This window comes from Sceloporus occidentalis, unplaced genomic scaffold (assembly GCF_023333645.1).
Source record: "Sceloporus occidentalis isolate IW3139 unplaced genomic scaffold, rSceOcc1.0.p SCAF_270, whole genome shotgun sequence".
In the NCBI taxonomy this organism is placed as follows: domain Eukaryota; kingdom Metazoa; phylum Chordata; class Lepidosauria; order Squamata; family Phrynosomatidae; genus Sceloporus; species Sceloporus occidentalis.
In genome coordinates, this window is record NW_028317250.1 from 715,225 (window position 1) to 741,100 (window position 25,876).

Here is a 25,876-nt window from a genome sequence, read left to right on the forward strand (position 1 = left end):
TTTCTCGCCGTGGAGTAGCCTAGGGTGGCCCGGCCTACACCTGACTAGACCACTAGACCACGACTAGACTCGGTTTGCCATTATTATTATTACTATTTTTATTATTATCATTATTAATATTATTATTTTTATTATTATTATTTTTATTATCATTATTATTATTTTTATTATTATTATTATTATTTTTTTTTTTTGTGTGTGTTCTCTCCTTGCAGAGAACGTCTTCGACTCACACGATGAAGGAAGAGAACTATATCCGCCGGCGGCTCTCCCTCTGCCCCACAGCAATTACCGCTCAGAAGAACGAGGCAAACCATCTAACGCGGAATCTGTCCTTCAGCGCTGAAAACGAGATCGCGCCCCTCGACGAAGGTCAGGATTTCCAGAATGTTCTTCCAAATCGATCCTAATTATGAGCCAGCAACGACGCAGTTAATCATATCGTAAAGCTTAGTCCTCTGACGTACATCGGGTCTCTTTGTATTATGTCATGTGAACGCTCGTGACATCACAACATAAAGGCCCTTTGAGGAACATTTTCCTGTTGGGTTTTTACCCACTTACACGTGAAAGGTTTCCATGGTAACGTGGGCTTTCTAAAGCTTTGTTGGCTGTATTTTATGGTGTGCCTGAAAGTCATTAAATGAGAGGAAGCCATATTTCCCGAGTATTTGGGGCTCCTCAACACCACTTTGTCCTCCGTGGCCCCTGCTCACGTCCATTGGCTGCGTTGGGCTTTCTGATGGGGCCATTATTACTGGGGGTTTAGCGGAGGAGAGCTTTAAGAAGTGGATGCACCATGTCAGACCCTGATTCTTCTGTCTTGTTGTTTGTTTCGTTGGGGGTCTCACCTCGATTTTGGACATTTGGACTCAAATAAACTAATTTAATACAATTGGTAAAAAATGTAATTGCACAATTATGGTAAATATATATAAAAAAAGAATTGCTTTTCTCTAGGAAACATTCCAACCGCTTTAACTCTTGAAATACTGGGTTTTTTTTTTACCACAGGAAACAATAAGGACCTCCCTGGTTCACCGGTCTTGAAGGATGAAATTCTCCCTTCGCCAAATTCTGCTAATAAGGTACTGTTCCCTCTTATTATCTAAAGCGGGAAATTAATACTACATACCTGACAGGCGTTTCACAGTAGATGTGACGTAAGGAAGATTTACTTTACTGAGAGGGTGGTAGATAAGTGGAACAGCCTCCCAGCAGAAGTGGTAGAGGGTCATACAGTGAGGGTATTAAACATGCATGGGATAGACATACGGCTCCTGAATCTAAGACGAGACCAACGACTGATCTCGGCAAAACGGGCAGATAGATGGGCCGAATGCGCTTTATAAATAAAATGTAACATAATGAGTGGATTTGGGGACGATGAGCGATAGACGATCGGATAATAAAATGATAAAGCTTTAGTGGTTTGATTTTGGAGCCAATCATATAAAGTGAAGAAACTGCACCTAAATACCCCCGAAACAGCCCCGTCATTAATAATTAAGGTCACGGCTCCAATAAACATACGGCACGCGCGCCGAACGCATCGATCACGCCGAGGAGCGCTGACGCCGGTGATATGGAGATGAACAAATTCTGAGCACAACGCAGATTTTAGTCCCCGAAGCTAAAATATTGATTCTAACGAGTAAAGGTTTCATAATGTATGAAAGAGTGGGATAAACGAGAGCTTCTGGAGGGGAGCTGTCACACTCAGGTAGACGGGGGCCGGATGGGGCCGATCTGCCGGCAGGTTCTATGTTTCTGTGTAGGTTGGCTTCTCCCGTGGTGCACATTAGACACACGCGTGTTTATTCGGCCTACAGAACCGTAAAACGCAGGATTTGGGGAAACCGACATTCGCTTTCTGTTTTTCAGACGGATAATAACTTTAAGCTCTGTAACGGGGCGGATAAGGAGTGCGCGTCTCCCTCGTCTAAGTCAGCGAGGACAGACGCTCTGAAGGTGAGTGCGCCGACCGCTCATCCGTACGAGAAAAAAGGTTTGAGATGAACTCACCGAGGACGGATAGCGGCTCCATAGCCTGTCCTGCGCGGCGTTCCCCGCCTCTCGCCGTTTAGTTCTCTTGCGCCGTTACAGAGCTAAGATCTCCGTTGACGGATCGGTCTGATTCCGACCCAAAGGGCAGTCCAGAACCGTAATGCGGGGCAAATTTCCTCTGCGTGACGGAACCAACAACCCCAGACGTACGTTTCAGCCTTATGGGCTTCGTCAGTGGGGTCCGGTGAGCAGAGAGAGCCAGGAGGTCCGCGTCTCGACTCGCCTTCGTTGGGTGCGACCCACCAGATCCACGAAGGGCAAAATACCATAAAAAACACAGACTCTCATCCTAGACGCCCCTCGTTTCTGGATAAAATATTAAAGACGGCTCAGATTCTGGAATCAGAGAGATTTCCGCCCGAAGGTTTAATGCGAGCGTCGCGGGGTTAATGGGATTAGGGGGAAGAATAATAGGGATGTTCCGGTCACTCGCTGCGCGGCCGCCTGGGGTTTAAGGACCTACGCCTTTGGCTAAGATCTGGGTGAACAAATTAACCCTTAGTGCACCGCGATGGCCCCGGAGGAGTCCTCTGTACAAAACGATACAACTGTTTCTGATTTACGGCTCTGTTCGGAAGCAGCTGTGATGCATTTTATAATTAAAATAAACCTTTTTCCCGGGCGGCGCTAATACGGCGGCTCCAATACCCGGTAACCCGCCTGCTCCCATACTCGGTAACCCGCCTGCTCCCATACCCGGTAACCCGCCTGCTCCCATACCCGGTAACCCGCCTGCTCCCATACCCGGTAACCCGCCTGCTCCCATACCCGGTAACCCCCCTGCTCCCATACCCGGTAACCCGCCTGCTCCCATACCCGGTAACCTGCCTGCTCCCATACCCGGTAACCCGCCTGCTCCCATACCCGGTAACCCGCCTGCTCCCATACCCGGTAACCCCCCTGCTCCCATACCCGGTAACCCGCCTGCTCCCATACCCGGTAACCCGCCTGCTCCGATACCCGGTAACCCGCCTGCTCCGATACCCGGTAACCCCCCTGCTCCCATACCCGGTAACCACCTGCTCCCATACCCGGTAACCCGCCTGCTCCCATACCCGGTAACCCGCCTGCTCCCATACCCGGTAACCAGCCTGCTCCCATACCCGGTAACCCGCCTGCTCCCATACCCGGTAACCCGCCTGCTCCCATACCCGGTAACCCGCCTGCTCCCATACCCGGTAACCCCCCTGCTCCCATACCCGGTAACCCGCCTGCCGAGTTTTAGCTCCCGGAGTATTGATTTTAGGCTTAAAAAGCAGAACCTGAGGATTTCCTTTTTTTTTTTTTTTTTTTTTTTTTATTTCTTTCAATGATAGGGATCTCTCAAACCCGCTATTTGCATAGAGGAGCCGAAACTGCCCACGTATGCTAATTAGGACATAACACAAACAATTAGCAATTTGAAATCATTAGAAATTAACCCCTTTCTTACTGGAACCGCAGCCAGCAGACTTAAAGCTTCAGTCGCCATATATGTATAAAAGTACATGGAGTATTTTTCACCTGTGTTAAATCATTGGCTGACACCCGTACTTCAGATCTTATCATTATGGCGGAGCTGAGATCTCTGTTTGACTTTTACAGGTTCAGAAGAAAAATTACCGCCAAGAGAAGAAGCGAGCGACCAAGCAGCTATTCAGTGCTTTAAAAGACCCCAGTGTGGTGATTGTAGCAGACTGGCTAAAGGTGCTCTGCTTGAACAATTTTGTGCTTTACTTAGAGGGTGGTAGAAAAATGGAACAGCCTCCCAGCGGAAGTGGTAGAGGGTAATACAGTGAGAGGGTATTAAACATGCATGGGATAGACATACGGCTCCTGAATCTAAGACGAGACCAACGATGGGGCCGAACTGCAGATCTATGAAGCACTAAAAAAGGCATATTCTAGTTAAAAGGACCGCTTTCCTGATTATTCAGCCTTCTAGGTGCCTGGGGCAATTATTTAGGGAAATGCCCGTTATCTTCCTGTCTTTTCTGTGCCCTATAAAATTACTTTTATATATTATTATTACAATTATTACATTTTGATAAAAGGTCAAAAATAGTAACAATTCACAACGGATAACAGAAACTCTGAACAAGAGAAATCCGGAATTCTTGGAATGCTAAATGTTCATTTTGGAATAATTTTATAATAAGTGATAATTTCTTTTTTTTTTTTAATCATCCACTTAAATCAATTAAATTTTTAATGGAATCAATCTTGAAACGCTAAAACCAAAAATATATATTTTCTATAATACCTATTGTATATTTTAGAATTTAATATATATATTTTCTATAATACCTATTGTATATTTTATAATTTAATATATATTTTTTCTATAATACCTATTGTATATTTTATAATTTAATATATATTTTTTCTATAATACCTATTGTATATTTTATAATTTAATATATATATTTTCCATAATACCTATTGTATATTTTATAATTTAATATATATTTTTTCTATAATACCTATTGTATATTTTATAATTTAATATATATATTTTCTATAATACCTATTGTATATTTTAGAATTTAATATATATTTTTTCCATAATACCTATTGTATATTTTATAATTTAATATATATATTTTCTATAATACCTATTGTATATTTTAGAATTAAATATTTTTTATATATATTGATGTATATCTTAGATCCGCGGAACGCTGAAGAGTTGGACTAAGCTGTGGTGCGTTCTGAAACCGGGATTACTTCTAATATATAAAACTCCAAAGATCGGTCAGTGGGTAGGAACGCTGCTTTTACATTCCTGTGAACTGATAGAGAGGCCGTCGAAAAAGGATGGGTTTTGCTTTAAGCTTTATCACCCGCTGGATCAGTCAATTTGGGCCGTCAAGGTAATTCATGTACAGAAAAAAATCATTAAAATTCATTGTATTTAATTTAATTTTACTAAATTATTTTATTATTAATCATTTTATTTATTGAATTGATAAATTAAAATGATAATATTATTTGTTTAAGTAATCTAAAAAAAATATATCAGCTCAGCTTTTGATTTATGACAAAAAAAATATATCTTTAGTTTTTTTTTTTGTCTAAAGTATATCTTTAGACAAAAAAAAAAGATCTTTAGGCTCATTTTACCTTCGTTCTGATGAAGGTTTGTCATTTTTGGTTGCAATTAGTCTTCTTTGTCGTTGCATAAGATGCTATTTCTGGTGACTATTCTATAAGAACGTATTCCCAAGCGCAGAATGTAGGTCACGTCTGATAACAGAGCTGAGAAGCACCAGTATTCCAACGGGTTTTCATGAAAGATTTTTCTTGACCTCCCCCCCCACAAAGAAATGTTTATAAAATTCCTTAATTTTGTGTTAAATGCATATTCCTGTCTGTTTTGCGTGGGCTCCGGGGCATTTTACTGCGACTCGCGCCGTCCCTTCTCCAGTTACTGGAGTGAGAATATAAGCCGTCTGTCTGTATTAATACTATTCTTATTTCGCAGGGTCCGAAGGGGGAGAACGTCGGGTCCATCACCCTCCCTCTGCCCAGCAGTCACCTCATATTCAGAGCCGCTTCGGAATCAGACGGTACGCCGGGGGCTTCGTTACTGTCCATGGTGGAGATAATGGTTTTCTAGCCGGTGTTACAAAGTATCAGTGTTGAAGGCCAACTAGTCTGATGTGGAGAGCTCTTCAGCTTTTATATGGGTGAAAAGTCTACTTTGGTTACATGGAGAAGTCAGATATTAATAGAAGCTTCTGATATTCTATTGGGGGTACGAAGAATAAGGTGGTGATACGTTTGGTATAAGCTTTAGGCTATTTGTGATCCTCGTCTGTTGCAGGTCGATGTTGGATGGATGCTCTTGAGTTGGCTCTTCGTTGCTCCAGCCTCTTTAAGATAAATGTGCCGAAGCCAGGGAAAGACGGGGACATGATTGTCTCACCTGAGGTCAATCACACCGGCCTGTACACTTTGCTCCAGACGGCCACCATCTCTGAACACGAGCTCTTTCAGTAAGACGAGAGTCCATGTAATAATACGCTTTGAGATGAACTATGCAAACGGAAACATTACGTTACCGATGTATGGGTTAATGAAACCGGCGTCACGTTCTACAGAAGCAAAATATTCCAATCATAGGTGATTGACAGCTTTTCCACCTGCGAAGGACATTATAGGAAGTAACCATGGAAACTAAGTGGGTTTATATAGAATGATCCGTTTCTTGCTTTGGCTGCAACAAATGTATGTTTATTCAATTAGATGAAGAATACTCCAAAAGACGAGACGTACAAAGAGCGGTAGCTGTAACAATATCCCGTTAGCGTAATATGAGCAGCTATTAGGGAGATATATATTCGTTTAGCTGGAATACAGATATGTTTTTATAGTCACAATGTGTTTATTGATAATAATTAGGATGATGGTAAGATGGCGGCCCCTTATAAAAGGCTAGAGAGGGTTAATTACAGTATGTTTGTGTCTCTTGGCTTCCAGGCTTAATGAATCTTTACTGGAAAACGATGCCCTGTCCGACAAGTCGGAGAAAGACACCATAGAAGAATCCGAAAACGAATACAGCCGCAAAACAAGTGAAAGCGACCAGTCCGAGATGCAAGGAGACATCTCCCTCGACCGAGAAGGAACAACCTACATGGAGGAGCTGTACGAGGAGTTTGGGGAGGTAAATGGGGCTAAAAGATTCAGCTTTCTGCGATTGCGTGGCGGGGCTGGTATAACCATCACCCATATCCCAAACAAAGATAAAAAGTATCCACTGCCGAGCTTCTACGCCTGTTTGTGTCTTGAGCATCATGACGTTATGACATCATAACCCAAGTGACGTTTCAAGAAAAGTTGCCAGAAGCTGGCTGGCACCACCTTTGAATATAATAATGTATTTCCCTCCGTTAGATCGGTGAAGCGTCTCAAACGGAGAAAGTTTCAGATGAAAACAAAAGCTTGATGTGGACTTTGTTAAAACAAATGAGGCCGGGAATGGACTTGTCTAGGGTTGTTTTACCAACCTTCATATTGGAGCCACGTTCATTCCTCAACAAGCTTTCCGATTACTACTACCACGCCGACATACTCTCCCAGTAAGTACTCAATGCCGGTGAAATAAATCCTGCATCCCAATCAATATACAATCTCTAGATTGTAAGCTCCTTTGAGCAGGGCTCTCCTCACCTGTTGTTTCTGTACTTCATATTGTTTGTTATATACTACTTGTTATGTCCTGTCCATTGTACAGCACCACGGAATTTGATGGAGCTATAGAAAACAATAAATAATAATAAATAATAAAAATAAACCAACTGGATGCTAAACACAAATTAATTGCACTACCAACATCAGACACTAGGGGCAGTCATTTTCTTTCCTGGAAGTATAAGGGGGGGGGGTCATTTCTAAAATACACTTGTTCCAATATTACTATTATTTATTATTTTATATAGCACCGTCGTATTCCAAAGTGCTGTACAATGGGTAAACAGGACATAACAAGAAGTATATAACAGAACAACCTGCTCAAAGGAGCTTACAATCTAGAGGGAGTTACACACGAGGTAAAAGTACCACTGTTAGGGATGGCTCAGCAACACCAATATAAGTTTTTTTTTTTCTTTTATATAGCGCCGTCATATTCCGTAGCGCTGTACAATGGGTAGACAGGACATAACAAGTAGTATATAACATAACAAACTGATAATATGGCCATGTATGTAAATAAGCAAACAATCTAAACCATTTCCAAAAGGTAACCCCCCTGGGGTAACAGACATCGGGGGCAGTAAACCTCGGAGCTCTAAAGATTTGTCTGACATTTAACCAAATTAGGCAGTTAATTTTAATGGTTCAAATTAGGTAAAAACAAATAGTTTATGTCTGGAATAAGAGCCTACTGAGCCTTCCCCACTTCCCCATTGCCTTCTATAGACAGTCTTAATACTATATAACTCTTATCATGGTCTGATGTTATCTTATGTACAGGTGGGTTTGCCTCGTAATTACAGGATTTATTTAGTTGCACAATATGTTTTAGAACAAAACAGTCGAGGGAGGGAAAAGTCCCTAAATACTTACCGGTGATAATATTCTGCCAGCATAAAAACATTCTGCCGCGAGGCTTATTCCACTAAATGCAGAAGACGGAGCTGATAAGATGGTAGCCGTCGCATACTTCAGACACGGAAGCTGTTAGTATTTCAGCATCACCCATGCCTGAAGGAGAATGTGTGGCCGTGTTTTAGAGACCGGATAGTAATGTTCTGATCTGACTTACAGAGCGGCAGTTGAAGACGATCCGTTCTGCCGGATGAAGCAAGTGGTTAAGTGGTATTTGTCTGGATTTTATAAGAAGCCGAAGGTAAAAAAAAAAAAAAAACTAAAAAAGTAAATAAAATCACAAAATATGCTCCACTAAGATCATAAAAAAAATATATAGGAAGCTATTATATGTATATTATTTTTTTAATTTTTGATAAAAGCCACAGACAACCCCTAAACCATTCCCCGTATCCTATACAATCCCTAAACCATTCTCCTAATCCTATACAATCAGGGCCGGCCCTACAATGGGGCCGACTGGGGCAATTGCCCCAGGCGGCACTTCAGAAGGGGCGGCACTTTGCCACCCCAAGCGGGTTTTTTTTGTTTTTTTTGAAGCGGAGGAGAGAGGGGCACCGAGTGGTTTTCGCTTACCCGCTCGGCGCCCCTCTCTCTCTCCTCTGCGGCGAGTTTCCCTGTTCGGTCTCTGTGCCGGCTTGTAATGCAGAGCGCCGGAAGTGACGCGAATTTCCGGCGCTCAGCATTACAAGCCGGCACCGTGGCAGCACAGGGAGACTCGCCGCAGGACTGTTTAAGAGTAAGTACCGGGGGGGGTAGATAATGCCGCCCCCCCCCCCGGCGTCGGCGGGGGGCGGCATTTTAAACTTCGCCCCAGGCGGCGTTAAGTCTTCGGCCGGCCCTGTATACAATCCCTAAACCATCCCCCTAATCCTATACAACCCCTAAACCATTCTCCTAATCCTATACAACCCCTAAACCATTCCCCATATCCTATACAATCCCTAAACCTTTCCCCGTATCCTATACAACCCCTAAACCATTCCCCATATCCTATACAATCCGTAAACCATCCCCCGTATCCTATACAACCCCTAAACCATCCCCCGTATCCTATACAATCCGTAAACCATCCCCCTAATCCTATACAATCCCTAAACCATTCCCCATATCCTATACAATCCCTAAACCATCCCCCGTATCCTATACAACCCCTAAACCATTCCCCGTATCCTATACAATCCCTAAACCATTCCCCTAATCCTATACAATCCCTAAACCATTCCCCGTATCCTATACAATCCCTAAACCATTCCCCTAATCCTATACAATCCCTAAACCATTACTATTTCTATCATTTATGTTTTTAGGGAATAAAAAAGCCATATAACTCGATTCTCGGCGAGACGTTCCGCTGCTGTTGGTTCCATCCACAGACAAACAGTCACACGTTTTACATAGCGGAGCAGGTAACTGCCGCCCCGCGCGCCCGCATCTTAATGTATGTATGATTTTGGGAATATTTTTTATATGGTTTTATCGGCAAACGTAATGTTTTCTCGGATACATCATTAACTTTTCCCATATATGTTTGAATAGAAAAAATGTGTATATTTTGTGTGTCTGTCCTGCCGTACAGCGTGTATATATATATATATATATATACTGTGACCAACGTGGGCTCGACATAGATGAACAGTCACATATATTTAATGCATTTACTAAGGGGTTTCAGTGCTTTTCTGAAAAATATTTTGACATTTTTCCTTTTCTTTGTATGGATACCGTTACATCAGCAGACATTTATAAGCTGCTATTATAAAAATAATATTAATGAATATTAAAATAATGTTATTATTAAAATATTAATACCTACCAAGGGGTAAAATGTGTCTTTCTATCCTTGTAGGTTTGTCATCACCCTCCGGTCTCTGCCTTCCATGTCAGCAACAGAAAGGATGGTTTCTGCATTACGGGGAGCATTCTGGCCCGATCTAAATTTTACGGTATTACAAATAGAGAAGTCCGCTACCTGCTAGTAACCTGGCTGAGACGTTCTATAGTCATACCAGCTTCTGGTCCTTTACATAACCTATAGAACCTTAGTGATCAAAGGGTGTTCAAGTATCAAGACCAAAGAAATGGAAATGGAAATGGGTCAGGATTCCACCCTGTCAGCCAGGAATCTGTATAAAATTCTAGGTGTCAGATCCGCGGCAGCCACTAGTGGCCACCCTTCCCTCTCTGCAGCACCCAGATCTAATTACTAAGAGAAGCCGAGCCTTGTTACCTGGTGGAGCCCTGCCTTTATATACCTGCTCTGCCTTTCACTCGAGGCCTTTGCATTGCGGTGTGAACAGCCTATTGCTGTGGCTCTGTACCTGGTCCTGAATTGTCCCTGGCATCCTGCCGCGTGCCCCCCCAGAAGGGCTTCCAAGTCGCGTGCCCCCCCAGAAGGGCTTCCAAGTCGCGTGCCCCGCCAGAAGGGCTTCCAAGTCGCGTGCCCCGCCAGAAGGGCTTCCAAGTCGCGTGCCTCCCCAGAAGGGCTTCCAAGTCGCGTGCCCCCCCCAGAAGGGCTTCCAAGTCGCGTGCCCCCCAGAAGGGCTTCCAAGTCGCTTGCATCGTCAGAAGGGCTTCCAAGTCGCTTGCATCGTCAGAAGGGCTTCCAAGTCGCTTGCATCGTCAGAAGGGCTTCCAAGTCGCGTGCCCCGCCAGAAGGGCTTCCAAGTCGCGTGCCCCGCCAGAAGGGCTTCCAAGTCGCGTGCCCCGCCAGAAGGGCTTCCAAGTCGCGTGCCCCGCCAGAAGGGCTTTCAAGTCGCTTGCACTGTCAGAAGGGCTTTCAAGTCGCTTGCACTGTCAGAAGGGCTTCCAAGTCGCTTGCACTGTCAGAAGGGCTTCCTGCCATCCACCGTGCCAGTAGGCTTCCAAGCTATGTGTGCCAGTCCTTGCTTCAGCTCCCCTGTCTCCTGTCTCGCTACCATCCAGTCCTGCTTTTCCATCTGTTGTGTGCCTGCCTGTACCTACCTACCAACATGCATCAAGGGGTACAGACAGACTCTCAAGTATCCCCTGCATCTGGGCTCCTACCCGACCTGCTCACCCGAGTCCTGACAGAAACTTTCCATTTTCTCCTTCCACAAACCTTGGAGAAAACGCAGCAATATGTTTTCTCCCGGGAACGTCTCTTGGGACATGCGTTGGCTGATTGACTGGCTTGGCCCATGACAAGCATGCGCACGTGTCCAAAACAAGTTGGATAGCCTCAAAACACATATTCCTTGAGCTTCTCGTGTTTCTTTGAGCGTAAACACATGGGTTGTCAATAAAACACGTAAGTCGTGTCACAACGAAAACTAGTAAGAACAAAACCAAGCAAATTCCATGAGAGTAACCAAAAAGTATTCAATGATTACAAACATCTCAGACAAGGAAATAACCCACCATAAAAGTTTTTGCAGAGTCAGCAGGAAATAAGTACAAGAACCCAAAAATTTTCACCATGGGACCCAACCCAGGACAAGTTGTTGCTTTGTAAATAGCCACCTCATGGAAACATATGTCTCTTTTAATAAATAAATAAAACCTCTCAATAACATCTAGGACTATTATAATATGGTCATCGTGTAGCTTTATTGAAGGCATGCAGTCCATCGCTCGGATGTGCCTCTGAATATGTATTAAATATATTTATGTTAATAAATAATCATTTATTAATATATTTATATTTATTTAATATAAAATTGAAAGGTTACTAAATGGTTTTGGTAAAGTTTCAAAATAAGACCCTGGAGAGGCTGCAGAGGTCCCTGCGAGGATGAGCAGGGGTAGCCTCCACGAAGCGAGGCTATCATCATCGGTTTGAGGTCTGCCGACAGCTGCCCGTCGGTCTGAGGCTAAATTACTAAAAAAAATTCAGCAAGAAGCCACCTAACGTGAAAAAAAATTCTCTAGTCTACAAAATGTGCTATAGGCAACTTATTGAGTGTCAGGTGTTTGGTTTACCTGTATTTATTTGAGGAGATCCTGGAAGCCTAGACTTGATGATCCACTTTAACCCCTTAAGGACAATGGGCGGTCCCTAAACCCATTGAAAACAATGCATTTTGAGCCGTACATGTACGTGCGCTGTCATTAAGGGGTAAAAAAAAAAAAAAATTCGCTCGAAATAAAAAATGTGGATTGTAAGGAGAGATAACCGGTCCGTTCACACACCAGCCCCTTGGGGCTATTAATCTAAAATCATCCATCCAATTCTTGGCTAAGAATGCTGGGATTTGTAGGCAAAGTAGGTTTTCACATTGCCTCTTTTACCCATATCCCTCTATATATGAGCACAGCGTACGATGTCATTTTAGAGATAACGTTAGTTTTTCTGCATATTGTATTGACGCGGCCAAACTGCTTACACTACATTCCCTCTTATACATTCCAGGTAACTCGCTTTCCGCCATATTAGACGGAAGGGCCAGACTGACGTTCCTCACGCGGGAGGAAGAATATATCATCACCATGCCGTATGCTCACTGTAAAGGTACCAGTTTGTAATAAAACACGGGATGCTTTGGGATTATTGGGCTTCATGGTACAAATTTCAGCAAGTAGCGGAACATTCCGTTGGTTGATATGGCGAGAATATCACGCTTATCACTTTGTAACAGAAATCTGTCTCTGTGTCCTTCCTTAATGGTTAATAAAAGTGAGTCACATAAGAATATTGATACATGAAGTTGATTGTTAGGTTGTTCCTGTTGCAAGAGCAAAGGCCATCCATGCTGCTGCCTTGCAATAAAAGATGTACCTTAAAGTTTAAAAAGAAGACCCTGGAGAGGCTGCAGAGGTCACTGCGAGGATAAGCAGGGGTAGCCTCCACGAAGCGGGAAGTTGCGGCTGTCTTCATCGGTTTGAGGTCTGCCGACAGCTTCCCGTCAATCTGAGGCTAAATTACTAAAAACCTCAGAAAGAAGCCACCTAACTTGGCTAAAGAAAATCTCTAGTCTACAAAATGACCTATTTTTACTGCCCTTTATTAACTTATTGAGTGTCAGATGGTTGGTCCACCTGTGATTCGTGTCACTAGAGTTGGGCAACTGGGGCAGCTGAAAGTTCCCCAAGGAATGTCTCTGCTGGAGTATCTAGCATTGACCTTAGGAGAGTCCAACATTATGAGTGACATCTGCAAGTTATGTCCTGAATTGGCCCCAAAGGAGTAGTGGATATATAATATTACCCTAACATCTCATCTACCCCATCCCTTGGTTTCATGCTTTTTGAAGGCCTCTAATCTTGTCTACTTTAGGACTCTTATATGGCACCATGACCATGGAGTTGGGAGGGAAAGTTACCATAGATTGCCAGAAAACTGGACATTCTACGGAGCTGGAGTTCAAGCTCAAGGTACTCTAATTATAAGAGGTCTCTTTTATTATATGATCATAATTAGTAATAAGAAGAAATAGCAGGAACTGCTCATTGTGTGAAATGGGTAACTAAGCGTAGATACCGTGTAGCAACATGCCAATTCTTTGACTAGGTGGGAAGGATCGTACGGGTTTACGAATTATATGTTGGTGGGGACCTAAACGTCGATATATAAATAAATTAACCAGCCAAGCAAGCTACATATGATCTAGTAAATGATTAATCCCTCTGCAGTAATGACATCATAAGGAAGGAATGCTGTGCTTTATCTGTGTCTGCTGTTTCTGTTGTAAAATATGTTATATTATCTGTTTCTTTCAGCCTTTTTTTGGTGGCAGTGACACGCTTAATCAGATATCCGGGAAAATCAAAGCTGGCGGTGAAGTTTTGGCAAATCTAGATGGGCACTGGGTGAGAATAATTTATTCTACACTTCGTACGATGACGGCGACTTAATATTAGGAAACTTATAATGGAATTGAAAGGATAACAAACCATTTTAATGATAGTATCGCTGGTATATGACATCACTTCCCAGGACTCCATATCTTAAAGACACAGAGCGCCTGTTAACGCACGGCCTCCATAGTGGAAATAGGCCTATTGGGGTGATTAAAAATCATGGGGGGCTTAATGACTCAAGAGGGCGATCTGCCCCCCCACACACACACTCGGGGGGAGACTGCTGCCTTCCCCAGGGCTAGTCTGCCTAAACCAGTATAAGTCACCGACCTCTGCTATTCATTTATGGTTTATGTACATAAAACCCAGTATTCTTCTTCTAAATCCCTGACTTGTTTACTTAAGTTGCAATGAATACGTCACAAAGCCGTACCTCTAGACACATACCCTACATTTTATGTGGACTTCCATGTCTATCGCAGTCCGAATCATTTTTGTCCTCTATGTGCCCGATTTACTAAATCACATAAAACCCTGACAACCGACTATTTTGCTCCTCTTTTCTTACAAGTTACTAAATTTAGAAGCTTAGAACAGCCAGCAGTGTCCCCGGTGCGATTCTTATACTTCATAGAAAAGACAAAAAAAAAAAGCAAAGGCTTTATCGCATTCTCTCCTTACAGGACAGAGAAGTTTTTCTGAATGACGCTCAGAGCGGCACCAGGGATGTATTTTGGAATCCGACCACAGAGATCCGGAGACAAAGACTGAAGCGTCACATCGTATTGTTTGAAGAACAGACAGAGATGGAATCAGAGAGGTACAGAGGGGTTATAGAATGGTGAGAGGTCCTGGAGGCTCGTGGTCCTGAAGGTCTTCTAGACACGAGACTTCACACTATCCCTAAAGTTACTATTATTTTCCAGCTAAAACAGTGATTCTCCAGCCCTTCTTCAAGGAAGATACCATTAGTATTTGTATTTTTTTATTTTTTTTTAAGAAACGTGGTCAATAAATCCTTAGGGCTGCCATGGCTGAAGGAACTTCCAAAGGTTCTACTGGGTTCTTCATTACGCGAAAAGCACTCATTCCATTAAAAAGGGAATTTTACCGATATAGACATAAAATTCTCCAAGGACCAAAAACAGAAGTCATCTTGGTACACATAACAATATATTTATATTTTCCCAACACAAAGAAACCCTTCGTCTTATGTCACACCAAAGCTTGACAGATATCCCAGTGACACAGTGTAGCTGATGGTGTCTCATAAAGTATGCAGGAGTGTGGTAGAACAAATGAAAAGAGTGCAATGATCTTTGTCACAGGTTATGGCAGCATGTGACAACGGCAATCTATGAAGGGAACCAGCAGCAGGCGACGGATGAGAAATACATTTTAGAAGAGGCTCAGAGGAAAGCAGCGAGTGTGCGGAGAGAAAGCAACGCGGAGTGGAGTCCTCATCTCTTTGTCTACAATGAGGAGCTGAAAGAATGGCAGTACAAGCACCAAGAGTAAGGATGGCTTCTCAGAGACAGAGATCCAATCAGCAATGAACAATTCAGCATGTGCATAGGTTATAGAACCCCATAGGATGTCCGCGTCCCACCCTCACCCAGAGCCGTTCTTTGTATAAAGTCACCGAGTGCCACATTGCATCATCCCCATAGACCTAAAATTTTGTGGACCAAGGTTAAAAATATAAATGGGTTCCTTTAGGCGCTATGGCAGAAGCTCCACAAATTTGCGGTAACCCCACAATAAACAAAGGCTTCCTTTCTCCAAAGCTGATGTCATAACATCCCCTGTGCTCCATGATGTCATGAGCAGTCACTGGACATAAATGTCATGACTTAAATGGGGAGGAAAGGGCTACTATCTGCCATTTTTCACAAATGTGGAGAGTTTTCACTCTACTTTACTCTGGGGATTCTAGGCTTTTAAGGACTCCAAGCCCCCCAAAAATTATAGGGATTCAAATTTGAATGCAAGTAACGAAAATAATAATTATTCACTAATTAAAGAACGCAGGTTTTTTTAACCAGACGTTTGATTTAAAGGTGAATTATATTAGAGATATAACCTTGTGAGGCATCCGTGCCTCGATCGTCGCTGCTTTTCGTAATCAAAACATTATAAATCATTTTGTTTTTATTAGCAGCCATAAAAATATATATTTAGACCTCGCTGTTCTACTGCAGCCATCAGAAGCTTCACTTCATTGGAAAATCTGACTTACGCGATGAATGCTATTGAATTTTCAGCACCCGTCCCTGGCACCCGCTCACCGACATTGCGCAATACGAGAAGGACGGCATTCTGCAAACCGTGAAGAGGAACATAACCAGCATGCTGGCGCCAGCAAAGGGCTCACAGCATAAGGTAGGCTTCCCGTGCGATGGTGAATATATCCGGCATGCTGGCAGCAGCACATGGTCCATAGCACAACGTAGGCTTTGTATGCAATGGCGAATAATATATTCAGCACAAAATGCCCACCATGCTAGGTGGGCTTCCCCTGCGTTGGTGAATGTATTTAGCATACTGGCACCAGTAAAAGGTCCACGGCACAAGCCAAGGTGTGATGGTGAATACATCCAGCATGCCGGCACCAGCAATAGGTCCACGGCACAAGCCAAGGTGTGATGGTGAATATATCCAGCATGCCGACAGCAGCAAAAGATCCATGGCACAAGCCAAGGTGTGATGGTGAATATATCCAGCATGCCGGCAGCAGCAAAAGATCCATGGCACAACCCAAGGTGTGATGGTGAATAAATCCAGCATGCCGGCAGCAGCAAAAGGTCTATAGCACAAAGTTAGTTTTTTGTGATGGTGATAAATATAATCAGCACGGTATGATCACATTATCACCGCTGTCCGATTATTACAGCAAACACTTTGCTCCGAGTTACAAATAGTTGGCCTTTAAGTGAAGGAATGAGAGAATTGCACTGATACACAAAAAACATTAGAATGTGGAGGTGTAAATAGTGATTTTTTTTAATGACTGTAAAGGTTCTGTTCTAGGGTTCCTTTGCTGATCCCCTTAGATCCCTTATTGGTACTTTGAAGATAACAGCTTTTTATCATGAGATGAATGGACTTCTTATAACTTTCACGCCTGCTTTTCTAGAGGACGATACAAGACGGAAGACACCGCAAGTCCAGCGAGCAACCTTCCATCAGCAGCCAAACCACCGAGAGCAGCTGCTCCACCCCAGAACCCGCGCATGACTCTTCTGATAGCGAAGGTCCGACCTGCCTCGTATCTCAAAAAAACTAACGTGAAATGGGGTAACGCCATCGGAACTACAGATAACCCAGATAACCCCCCAAAATGCGATTCTCCTGGCTCCTGCCCTTGCTCCTTATTCAGTTCTCCCGCGTGTAGCATTTACAGGTAACCTGTGAGATACGGGCAGTCAGTATGCCATCCATATAACATGCACGGTATGCACGCGCGGAACTGGTAAGGAGCTCCTTCATGACAGATGACCAAGTAGGAAGGTCTCTGCTGTTAAAAGAGGAGAAATGTTAGAAGATTAATCTAAAAGTAGAGGGTCAGAGGCTTAGAAAAGGAATCTTTACAAGCCTTAGATATTAGAATGAATTTTTGTAATTGTTGTATTTCAGGTTTTGCCGCCCATTGTCCTCAGTGTGGGAAGGAAAAACACAAACTTCGGGAGATTCAGGCTGCGGTTTCATCTCTGCAAAAAACACAGCAAGAGATTCACAGGTACTGGGGGGGTCTGGGCAGGGGATCGAAAGGGTGAGCGGCCACCACTGGGCATGGATGGCACCTCATGTGTCAGGGAGGGTTAGGATGATGAGGATCACTCCAAAACATGGAAGCCGGTGTACGTTCAGACCGAGCGAAAGGTGGAGGGGACTAGGCAGACGACAATGTTCTTAGAATTACATTTTTTGGTCCTAAGGCCCTGGGTGGAACCATTCACAGAATTGCATCAGTAGGTGGCGGAATAAGTAATGACATCACTGCATGCTTACGGGGAGAAAAACAATTTGCCCCAAGCAACAGTGTCAAAACTGCATTCCTTGACACCTGGCCAGGAAGAGGTTTCCATCATATGTTACTCTACATACGACAGCAGAGGAGAGGGCTGTTTCCTCACCAGCAGTCAATTAGAAAGAGCTTTCATTCTAGAATCCTCTCCTGCTCTACAAACCGACCACAAAGTAACCAAATTCTAACCGCAGATAGCGTGAAAAACCAGTGATAGTTGGATCACTTCCAACCGTGCAAAGGGCTTGCGTGGGATCAAAACCCACCGACCCGGCAGCTGCAGCAAGAGGTGAACCAACCATCATGATGTCACACAATGAGTCACAAGGCGCCTTTCGCTGAGTTGACTTTAGGTTGTCAAAGAAATGATGAAAAGTACATGAAAAATAAATAAATTACTTTAAGAAGTTAACAACGTTGCTTTTTTTTCCCCCCCAGAAGCCTCAACACACTAGCCAATCACAGCTCGTTTACGGCGTGCTCGCCGCGGGACGCCTCTCGGCTGAGTTGCCGCCATTGGGTCTTCCTCTGTCTCTTTCTGGCCTGCCAAATACTCATGAACTTTGTCTTTAAATAGGGAGGGTGACTTGAAGTTAACCCCTTCCCGTCTGAGCTGCTGACCAGGTGGTGAGATGGTTAATATGTGCTGCTGTCCTCATAAAACGAACAAATTCCAGATGCCTTTGATGTAACAAAAAGGAGTCAAACAGAATATGCATTCAGTACGTTGGATTTATCATTCTTTTTCTTTAACGGGACTCAACTCCAGTTGATTTCGAATTCATTATTGACTGGGGTCAGGTTGGAACTAATATAACCCATCTTTTCTGATTTCTGAATGGCTGTTGCCATGTCAGCAGAATAATACAACTCCCTTTGCCTGACAAATTATTTTGTATTTAACAAATCTCTCTCTGTGTTTGTCATATAGACGCTCGGATCTGCCTCTCGCATCTTGTGAATCTAAATAATAAAATATAGCATAGAAATCGGGGGGGGGGGGATCCAAGTTTGGGTCAAGCAGAATTAGTCCTGCATGAGTCCGAATTGCATGGTCGCGGAAAACTGTGGCTCTTAAGATCTTTGGGCGATAAAAACGATAAAAAGATGGTTCGTAAGAACGCGATTGTATATGTAGTCTGCCTGTTTCCTATAGAAAAAGCACAAATGTCTGCCACGGTATAAGCCCCTATCACCTCTGCTGGGAAGCTCTTCTATTCATCTACAACCCTTACTTTAAGAGACATTCAGACTTCTATTCCTTTCTTTAAACAGATGTCTCGCAGGAAACGACCGGTCATCTGCGACACGCTTTAGTAGAGCAATAAGGAAGACAGGGTGGGCAATAAGGATAACAGGGTGGGCATTGGGCAATAATTGTGTCCCAACGCTAAGCAGATGGTGTTGGCTTAATTAAAGCTGTTCTTCTTTTTAACGTTAACCGTCTACATTGTTTTAACGTAATCACAGCATACGTAACTACCTCTTCTTTCCTGCCCTGGGCTCGGGGAAATACCAGCATGGCTTACAGAATGCAGTGACATAATTCATTCACCTCAAGCAGATCTGCAACGCCTGAAGGTATCAGAGGCACAGGTGTCTCCTCCTTACACAAAAAAAAAAGAACACCCCCCCCCAAAACCCTTGTACTTTCCTTACAGGCCAGAGACCCCCCCTTCTACTTCCAGGCCTCTAAACTCTGCACCCTAGGACTCTTCTCCAAAAACATTTGGGGAACGCAATTCCGAGCCCTGAGTTATAACCCCGTTGGAAGGCTCCCCTGTCTATCACCTCTGTGTTGCACGTCTGCTGCGCTGATACAATGTAGCATGGAGTACAGAAACGCGTTTCCTTTCTGCATATGCTTGAAATCCTTCACATATATATATAGTTTTCATAAACTTTAGCCCCCATATAGCCGTTATTCGTTACCCCACTGGAGTGGCTATTTTTTTACAGTCGTTGAGAAGTCGCGCTCATTATTCAGTTATTGCTCTAGAACGTCCAGCAGTAGAATGTCCTCTCTTGCATCGTTGAAGGAGATCACCCAGAAACAGCACTTTTTAGATTTTTGGAATGGCTTTTAAATCTCTCAGTTGGCCTAATATTCTTAGAATTAGCCCCAGCCTGGATTGCTGACCATGGGGAAACTTGGAAGAGAAGTCATGTGGATGGAGGCCCAGGACAGACGGAACCTCCACCTGCCGTGGACATCTTCAAGGTTTCTGCAGACAAACGCGTTCGGTGGGTTACCCGGTCTTGTATTCCACGCACATTTTAAAAAATAAAGAATCTATAACATTTCCAGAATTCGTGTTATTTGTCAAACGCTGGACCTGTCACCTGATTTCTGTTGTGACCAGCAGCAAAGCAAGTATTTCGGGATACATTTTCTTGAGCTGCATGGAAACTAGCTTGGGGGGCAATGAGACGGGTGAATTCTGCCCCTGTGCATTTGGAATGGAGAACCAGGGCAAGAGTTAAAGGGGCCGCTCAGATGGATCAGGGCTGGAGGGTCTCTCCCGGTGATGATCAAGGTACTGAGAAGGAGGGAGCGGGCAGAGTCTTTAGAGTCATGAGTCTCCTCGCGCTATTGACGTTCTGTGGTCACATAAACATCAGCACGGTTTCTGCAGGTTTCACGTTGACTGTAATGTGGTCATAAGCGATGACGGGCATTCCGGCGTCACCCTGGAGTACGGCTTCTCTATTTTCACACAGCGTACCTCCCAGGCGTCCTTGTTTTGTCCAGTCAGTCCCTTTTGGGCCCTAAACCCCTTTTTTTCTGCCCTATTGCCCATGTTTTCTAGGAGCTCACAATTTTATATACGTTTTCCTGTTCTTCTGCTTCAAGGAACCAAGACCTACTGAGCGCACATCGCTGGTACCCTACCGGCGATACAAATATGCCACGTGAGTGTTTAGGGGGAGGACGGCCCAGGGGTGCAATTGAAGGATTTTGAGACTGGCCCGGGAGAGGAGGAAACGCGGTAAAAGCGGGGCTGCTCGAGTCATTGAGTCAGTGTGTGTGTTAACAGTGGCGTCGGCAGGGGGGGGCCAGAGGGGGCCATGGCCCCCCCTACATCATGCTGTGCCCCCCGGTGTGCCCCCCCAATTGAAACGCTGGCTTTTTTTTTTTTTTTAATAGACCCGGAGGAGAGAGTGAGAGGCGCCGAGCGGTTGCTGAGGAATAAGTTCTGAGCAACCGTTCGGCGCCTCTCACTCTTCTCCGCGACCGCGAGGCCTCTTCCTGGTTCGCAGTGCCGGCATTTCAAGCCGAGCGCCGGTATATGTCGTCATATCCGGCGCCCAGCAGTGAAGCCGGCAGAACCAGGGATACAGAGACCTCGCGATCTCACCGCTGGACAAGCCCAAGGTAAGTGAACTTCAAAGGGGGGGTTAGAAAGTTGGGAGGGGGTTAGAGAGAAGAGGTAGATAGGAAGTGAGAAGGGGTAGATAAGGATAGATTGGGAGGGAGAGGGGGTAGATTGGGAGGGAGATGGGGGTGGATGGGATACATTGGGAGGGAGAGGGGATAGTTAGGATTGATTGGGAGGGAGAGGGGGTAGATAGGATTGATTGGGAGGGAGAGGGGGTAGATAGGATAGATTGGGAGGGAGAGGGGGGTAGATAGGATAGATTGGGAGGGAGAGGGGGGTACATAGGATAGATTGGGAGGGAGAGGGGGGTACATAGGATAGATTGGGAGGGAGAGGGGGGTATATAGGATAGATTGGGAGGCAGATGTGGTAGATAGAGAGGCAGATGTGGTAGATAGGGAGGGAGATGTGGTAGATAGGATAGATTGGGAGGGAGAGGGGGTAGATAGGATAGATTGGGAGGGAGAGGGGGTAGATAGGATAGATTGGGAGGGAGAGGTCTTTATGGGACAAAAACGGCGTACGTTCAGCTGTTTGGGGACAAAGTTGACATAATGTGTAACTTAGGTGCTGGTCAGGTTCTATATGGGCAGTGTGGACACCAGGGCTGGCTTTGGGGTGTGTGACCAGTGATCTATGCCTTTAATTTAGGGGGGTTTATCTATACCTTTAATGCAGAGTTTATATGTAATTTCCAATTGATTTATATCTGCAAAGCTGGGTTTTGTGTCATTCTGTTCATCTGTATCGGCTATATTTCCATACATTATTAATGTTTACCTGCAAATATAGGATTTGCATGTCTTATTCAGTTGATCAATACCTGGAGTGCTGTTTCCATGTGTTGATTATTTGATCTAAACCTTCAGTGCTGAGTGTACATGTGATTTCCAGTTCCAGATCTATACCTGCAATGCTGGGTTTGTGTGTTCTGTTGGTTTATACCTGCAATGCTATGTTTCCATACATTATTTATGTATACCTGCAAATACAAGGTTTTTTTTAATCTCATTCAGTTGCATGTGCTGTTTCCATGTGTTGTTTATTTGATCTATACCTGAACTACAGGGTGTAAGTAAAAGAGCGCTATGGTTTAGTGAATGAGGGGACAAAGGGACTCTGGGGATGATTACAGGGGAGAGGACCTCTCAATGTCACGGTGCAGTCAGAAGGAGGGAACACTGCACTGACTCTCACTGTCTTCCCCTGATCTGCAGTCAGTGTGGCAAATATATTGGCAGCAGGGTCTAATATTAATATATATTGGCTGCAGGGGCTAATATTAATATATATTGGCTGCAGGGGCTAATATTAATATATGTCGGAAGCTGGGACTAATGTTTATATATATCGGCTGCAGGGCCTATTATCAATAAATATTGGCTGCAGGGGCTAATATTTATATATATTGGCTGCAGGGACTAATAATATATATCGGCAGTAGGGGCTAATATTAATATATGTTGGCAGCAGGGTATAATTTCTATGTATATCGGCAGCAGGGTATAATATAAGTATGTATCCGCAGCAGGGGCTAATATTAATATATATCTGCAGCAGGGGTTAATATTAATATATATCTGCAGCAGGGTCTAATATTTATATATATTGTCAGCAGGGGCTAATATTAAAGAATGAAAAATAACTGTCACTTTAGCTGTTATTTTGAAATCATATTTTAATCACAGTCTTTACTTCAAAGAGATAAGTGCATATTATGTAGTTAAAAATGCACGTCTAACGTGTGTGTGTGTGTGTGTATATATATATATATATATATATATATATATATATATATAGTGTATATGTACCGTTTTATAATTGGCCCCCCTACTTTGGTCCCTGGCCCCCCATGTGCCCCCCCTAAATATGAAACCTGGAGACGCCACTGGTGTTAGAGAGAGGGTGAGAGTATGTATAAGTGTGTGTTAGCATGAATGTGTGTGTAAGTGTGTGTTTCCAGCCACAATTAAGTTACTGGGGTCAACTAGATTGGGTGAGAAAGAGTAATAGTGAAAAGTTAAATAATAAATAAATACATTATTAATAATAATAAGAAAGTTGGTAAATAAAAATGGTTTAGTAAACAGACACATTGTTTTACTGTCACACTTAGCACAATGTGATGCCTTTTAGTCTTTTTTATATATAATAGGTAAAGTTCTTAGTCCTGTATAAACTCATACATTCTATATCTTACATATTACCTGCTGCCCACCTCAACCACCATAACAGTCACTGAAAAGACGGTAGAGAAGCCACGAGATGTACCCAGTATTCTCCACGAGAAGGGAGTAGGTATCAGGGCAGTCTGGCCAGCACAGGTCTGGGGCTATGGGGACAATTGCCCCCTGGCCAATCGGGATCTGTTGCAAATGACCAGCGTTACTAGAATGTTCCTTGCTGTGCTAAGGTTGGTGCAGCGGATACAGGGGGTAACAGGGGGCACGGGTAATCATAGGATCTCCCTTCACCGGCCCACATTAATGCGCAATGAAAAGTCATACACGGCTGCACCGAAGGCGACTTCTGATGCAGTAACGCAGGACCTACCGTGGCTACTACAGCAGACCGCCATGGAGTGCCACCCCTCTCACGAATGTATGCAAGGGCAGAGAAGACATGGAAGGAACTAAGGGGGACAATACAGGGGCTTGTCGGTACATGAGTCCCTGGTAGAGGCTTAGGGGACATGGCGGGGGTTGGCAGGGGCATGGCGAGGGCTTGTGGGGAGAACGCAAGAGATAATAAGGAAAATATAGGGGCTGAGGGGGTACATGGTGGTGTTAGAGTGAGTTTGCATGTTAGTCTGTGTTTAAGTGCATACGTGCCACTTGTAGGGGGCACCAAAGAAACCCTGCATCCCGGAGCCAATAACCATAGGCTCACCCCCAGTTTTTAGGGACTGGCACTTTATGTTACATACCTGCCAACAGTCCTCAATAGAAATATTTTTGAGGATTAGCAATTACACCCCCCAGCGCTGTATACAGTAATATACCCCCCCAGTGCTGTATACAGTAATATAACCCCCAGCGCTGTATACAGTTATAACCCCCCAAGCACTGTATACAGTGATATAACCCCCCATGCTGTATACAGTAATATAACCCCCCCAGCGCTGTATACAGTAATATAACCCCCAGCGCTGTATACAGTAATATAACCCCCCAGCGCTGTATACAGTAATAACCCCCAGCACTGTATACAGTAATATACCCCCCAGCGCTGTATACAGTAATATAGCCCCCAGCACTGTATACAGTAATATAACCCCCCAGCGCTATATACAGTAATATAACCCCCAGCGCTGTATACAGTAATATAACCCCCAGCCCTGTATACAGTAATATAACCCCCCAGCACTGTATACAGTAATATAACCCCCAGCGCTGTATACAGTAATAACCCCCCAGCGTTGTATACATTAATGTCGGTTACTCTTTCAATAAACTCCCTTTATCTGCAGAGGCGCCATTGTTACTTTAGTAGGAGAGTCATGCTGAGTGATTAAGACCGAGCCGTTCTATGGTTCCCCACAGGCAGTATGATAAGGAGTGGGGTGTTTGTCTAGTTTATAAAACTTTTGAAAGCTTTGTTTTGATCTGATAATTGGTTACATTTCTCTTTAAGTGAAAACAATTCCAAAGGATCTTGTTTAGAATAAAACGCCATTTATTTTCGAATTAATAATTGTTTAAGGTGTTTCCAAATGATATGACAGAAGCCCCGCCCCTCCCCAGCTCCGCCCCTAACAGGCGACGAAGGATCGCGGCTGGAAACTCCCCAGTCCCCGGCTACCCGCAGACCGCTTCAGTTCAGTCCTCGTGGAGATCGCTGCTTCACTTCGCTTATCGATACTTATCGGACTTATAATGTATTGCAGGCAGTCCTGCGTGTTGCTGGCCCTGCTGTCTCTGGCGGTAAGTGACCCCAGACCCTGGGTGGTAATGTGCTGCTGAGCCTATGCCGGGGGTGCGAGTTTCTGCCCGTTGCTGGGGCATCCAAGGGGTATTTACTAATCAGACTCAGAATAGACTCACGGCTTGCAATGTCCCAAAAGAGAGCCAGACCCCTCTCTGACAGTTTCTTTAGCTCTTTACACGTATAGGTGACCAAGATCCACCTGTGCTCATGCCAGGAGATCCACCTGTGCTCATGCCAGGAGATCCACCTGTGCTCATGCCAGGAGATCCACCTGTGCTCATGCCAGGAGATCCACCTGTGCTCATGCCAGGAGATCCACCTGTGCTCATGCCAGGAGAACCACCTGTGCTCATGCCAGGAGATCCTGAAAGCCTCCGATGTTAAACGAGACACTTGGGGCCGGGATCGGTAAAGTTCAGGGCTGCACCTGCTGATCTCGGGTTATTTCAGAGGTCTGAGGATGGTGGGAGTTGGACTTGCAGTGTATAGAGACTACGTGGTTTCATCCATAATATTTACCTGGCGTGCTGTATAGTGGTATGGAGTATATGTGCCGCGCTGATAATGTATAGTGGTATGGAGTATATGTGCCGCGCTGATAATGTATAGTGGTATGGAGTAT

At 44.2% G+C, this 25,876-nt stretch overlaps 1 protein-coding gene across 1 annotated transcript; it reads left to right on the forward strand.

Moving 5' to 3' along the window:
- Positions 1-236: 236 nt before the first annotated feature.
- LOC149275719 (oxysterol-binding protein-related protein 5-like) lies at positions 237-25,638 on the forward strand. Its single transcript, XM_089504415.1, has 24 exons — positions 237-399; positions 1,042-1,088; positions 1,885-1,971; positions 3,652-3,753; positions 4,716-4,919; positions 5,531-5,615; positions 5,873-6,044; positions 6,529-6,715; positions 6,946-7,130; positions 8,320-8,401; positions 9,471-9,569; positions 10,010-10,106; positions 12,533-12,631; positions 13,397-13,494; positions 13,840-13,929; positions 14,604-14,740; positions 15,249-15,434; positions 16,185-16,302; positions 17,057-17,174; positions 17,557-17,659; positions 20,802-20,860; positions 23,563-23,778; positions 25,086-25,250; positions 25,439-25,638. The coding sequence occupies exons 1-24, from the start codon at positions 237-239 to the stop codon at positions 25,636-25,638; spliced, it is 3,099 nt and encodes a 1,032-aa protein (XP_089360541.1).
- The last annotated feature ends 238 nt before the right edge of the window (positions 25,639-25,876 follow it).

Bases quoted from the DNA above. Each gene is read 5' to 3' on its own strand.
- LOC149275719 (XM_089504415.1), top strand. From the start codon at position 237: ATGAAGGAAGAGAACTATATCCGCCGGCGGCTCTCCCTCTGCCCCACA. The intron at 6,045-6,528 runs GTAAGACGAGAG...CTTGGCTTCCAG, and splicing joins TCTGAACACGAGCTCTTTCA to GCTTAATGAATCTTTACTGG. The intron at 13,930-14,603 runs GTGAGAATAATT...CTCTCCTTACAG, and splicing joins CAAATCTAGATGGGCACTGG to GACAGAGAAGTTTTTCTGAA.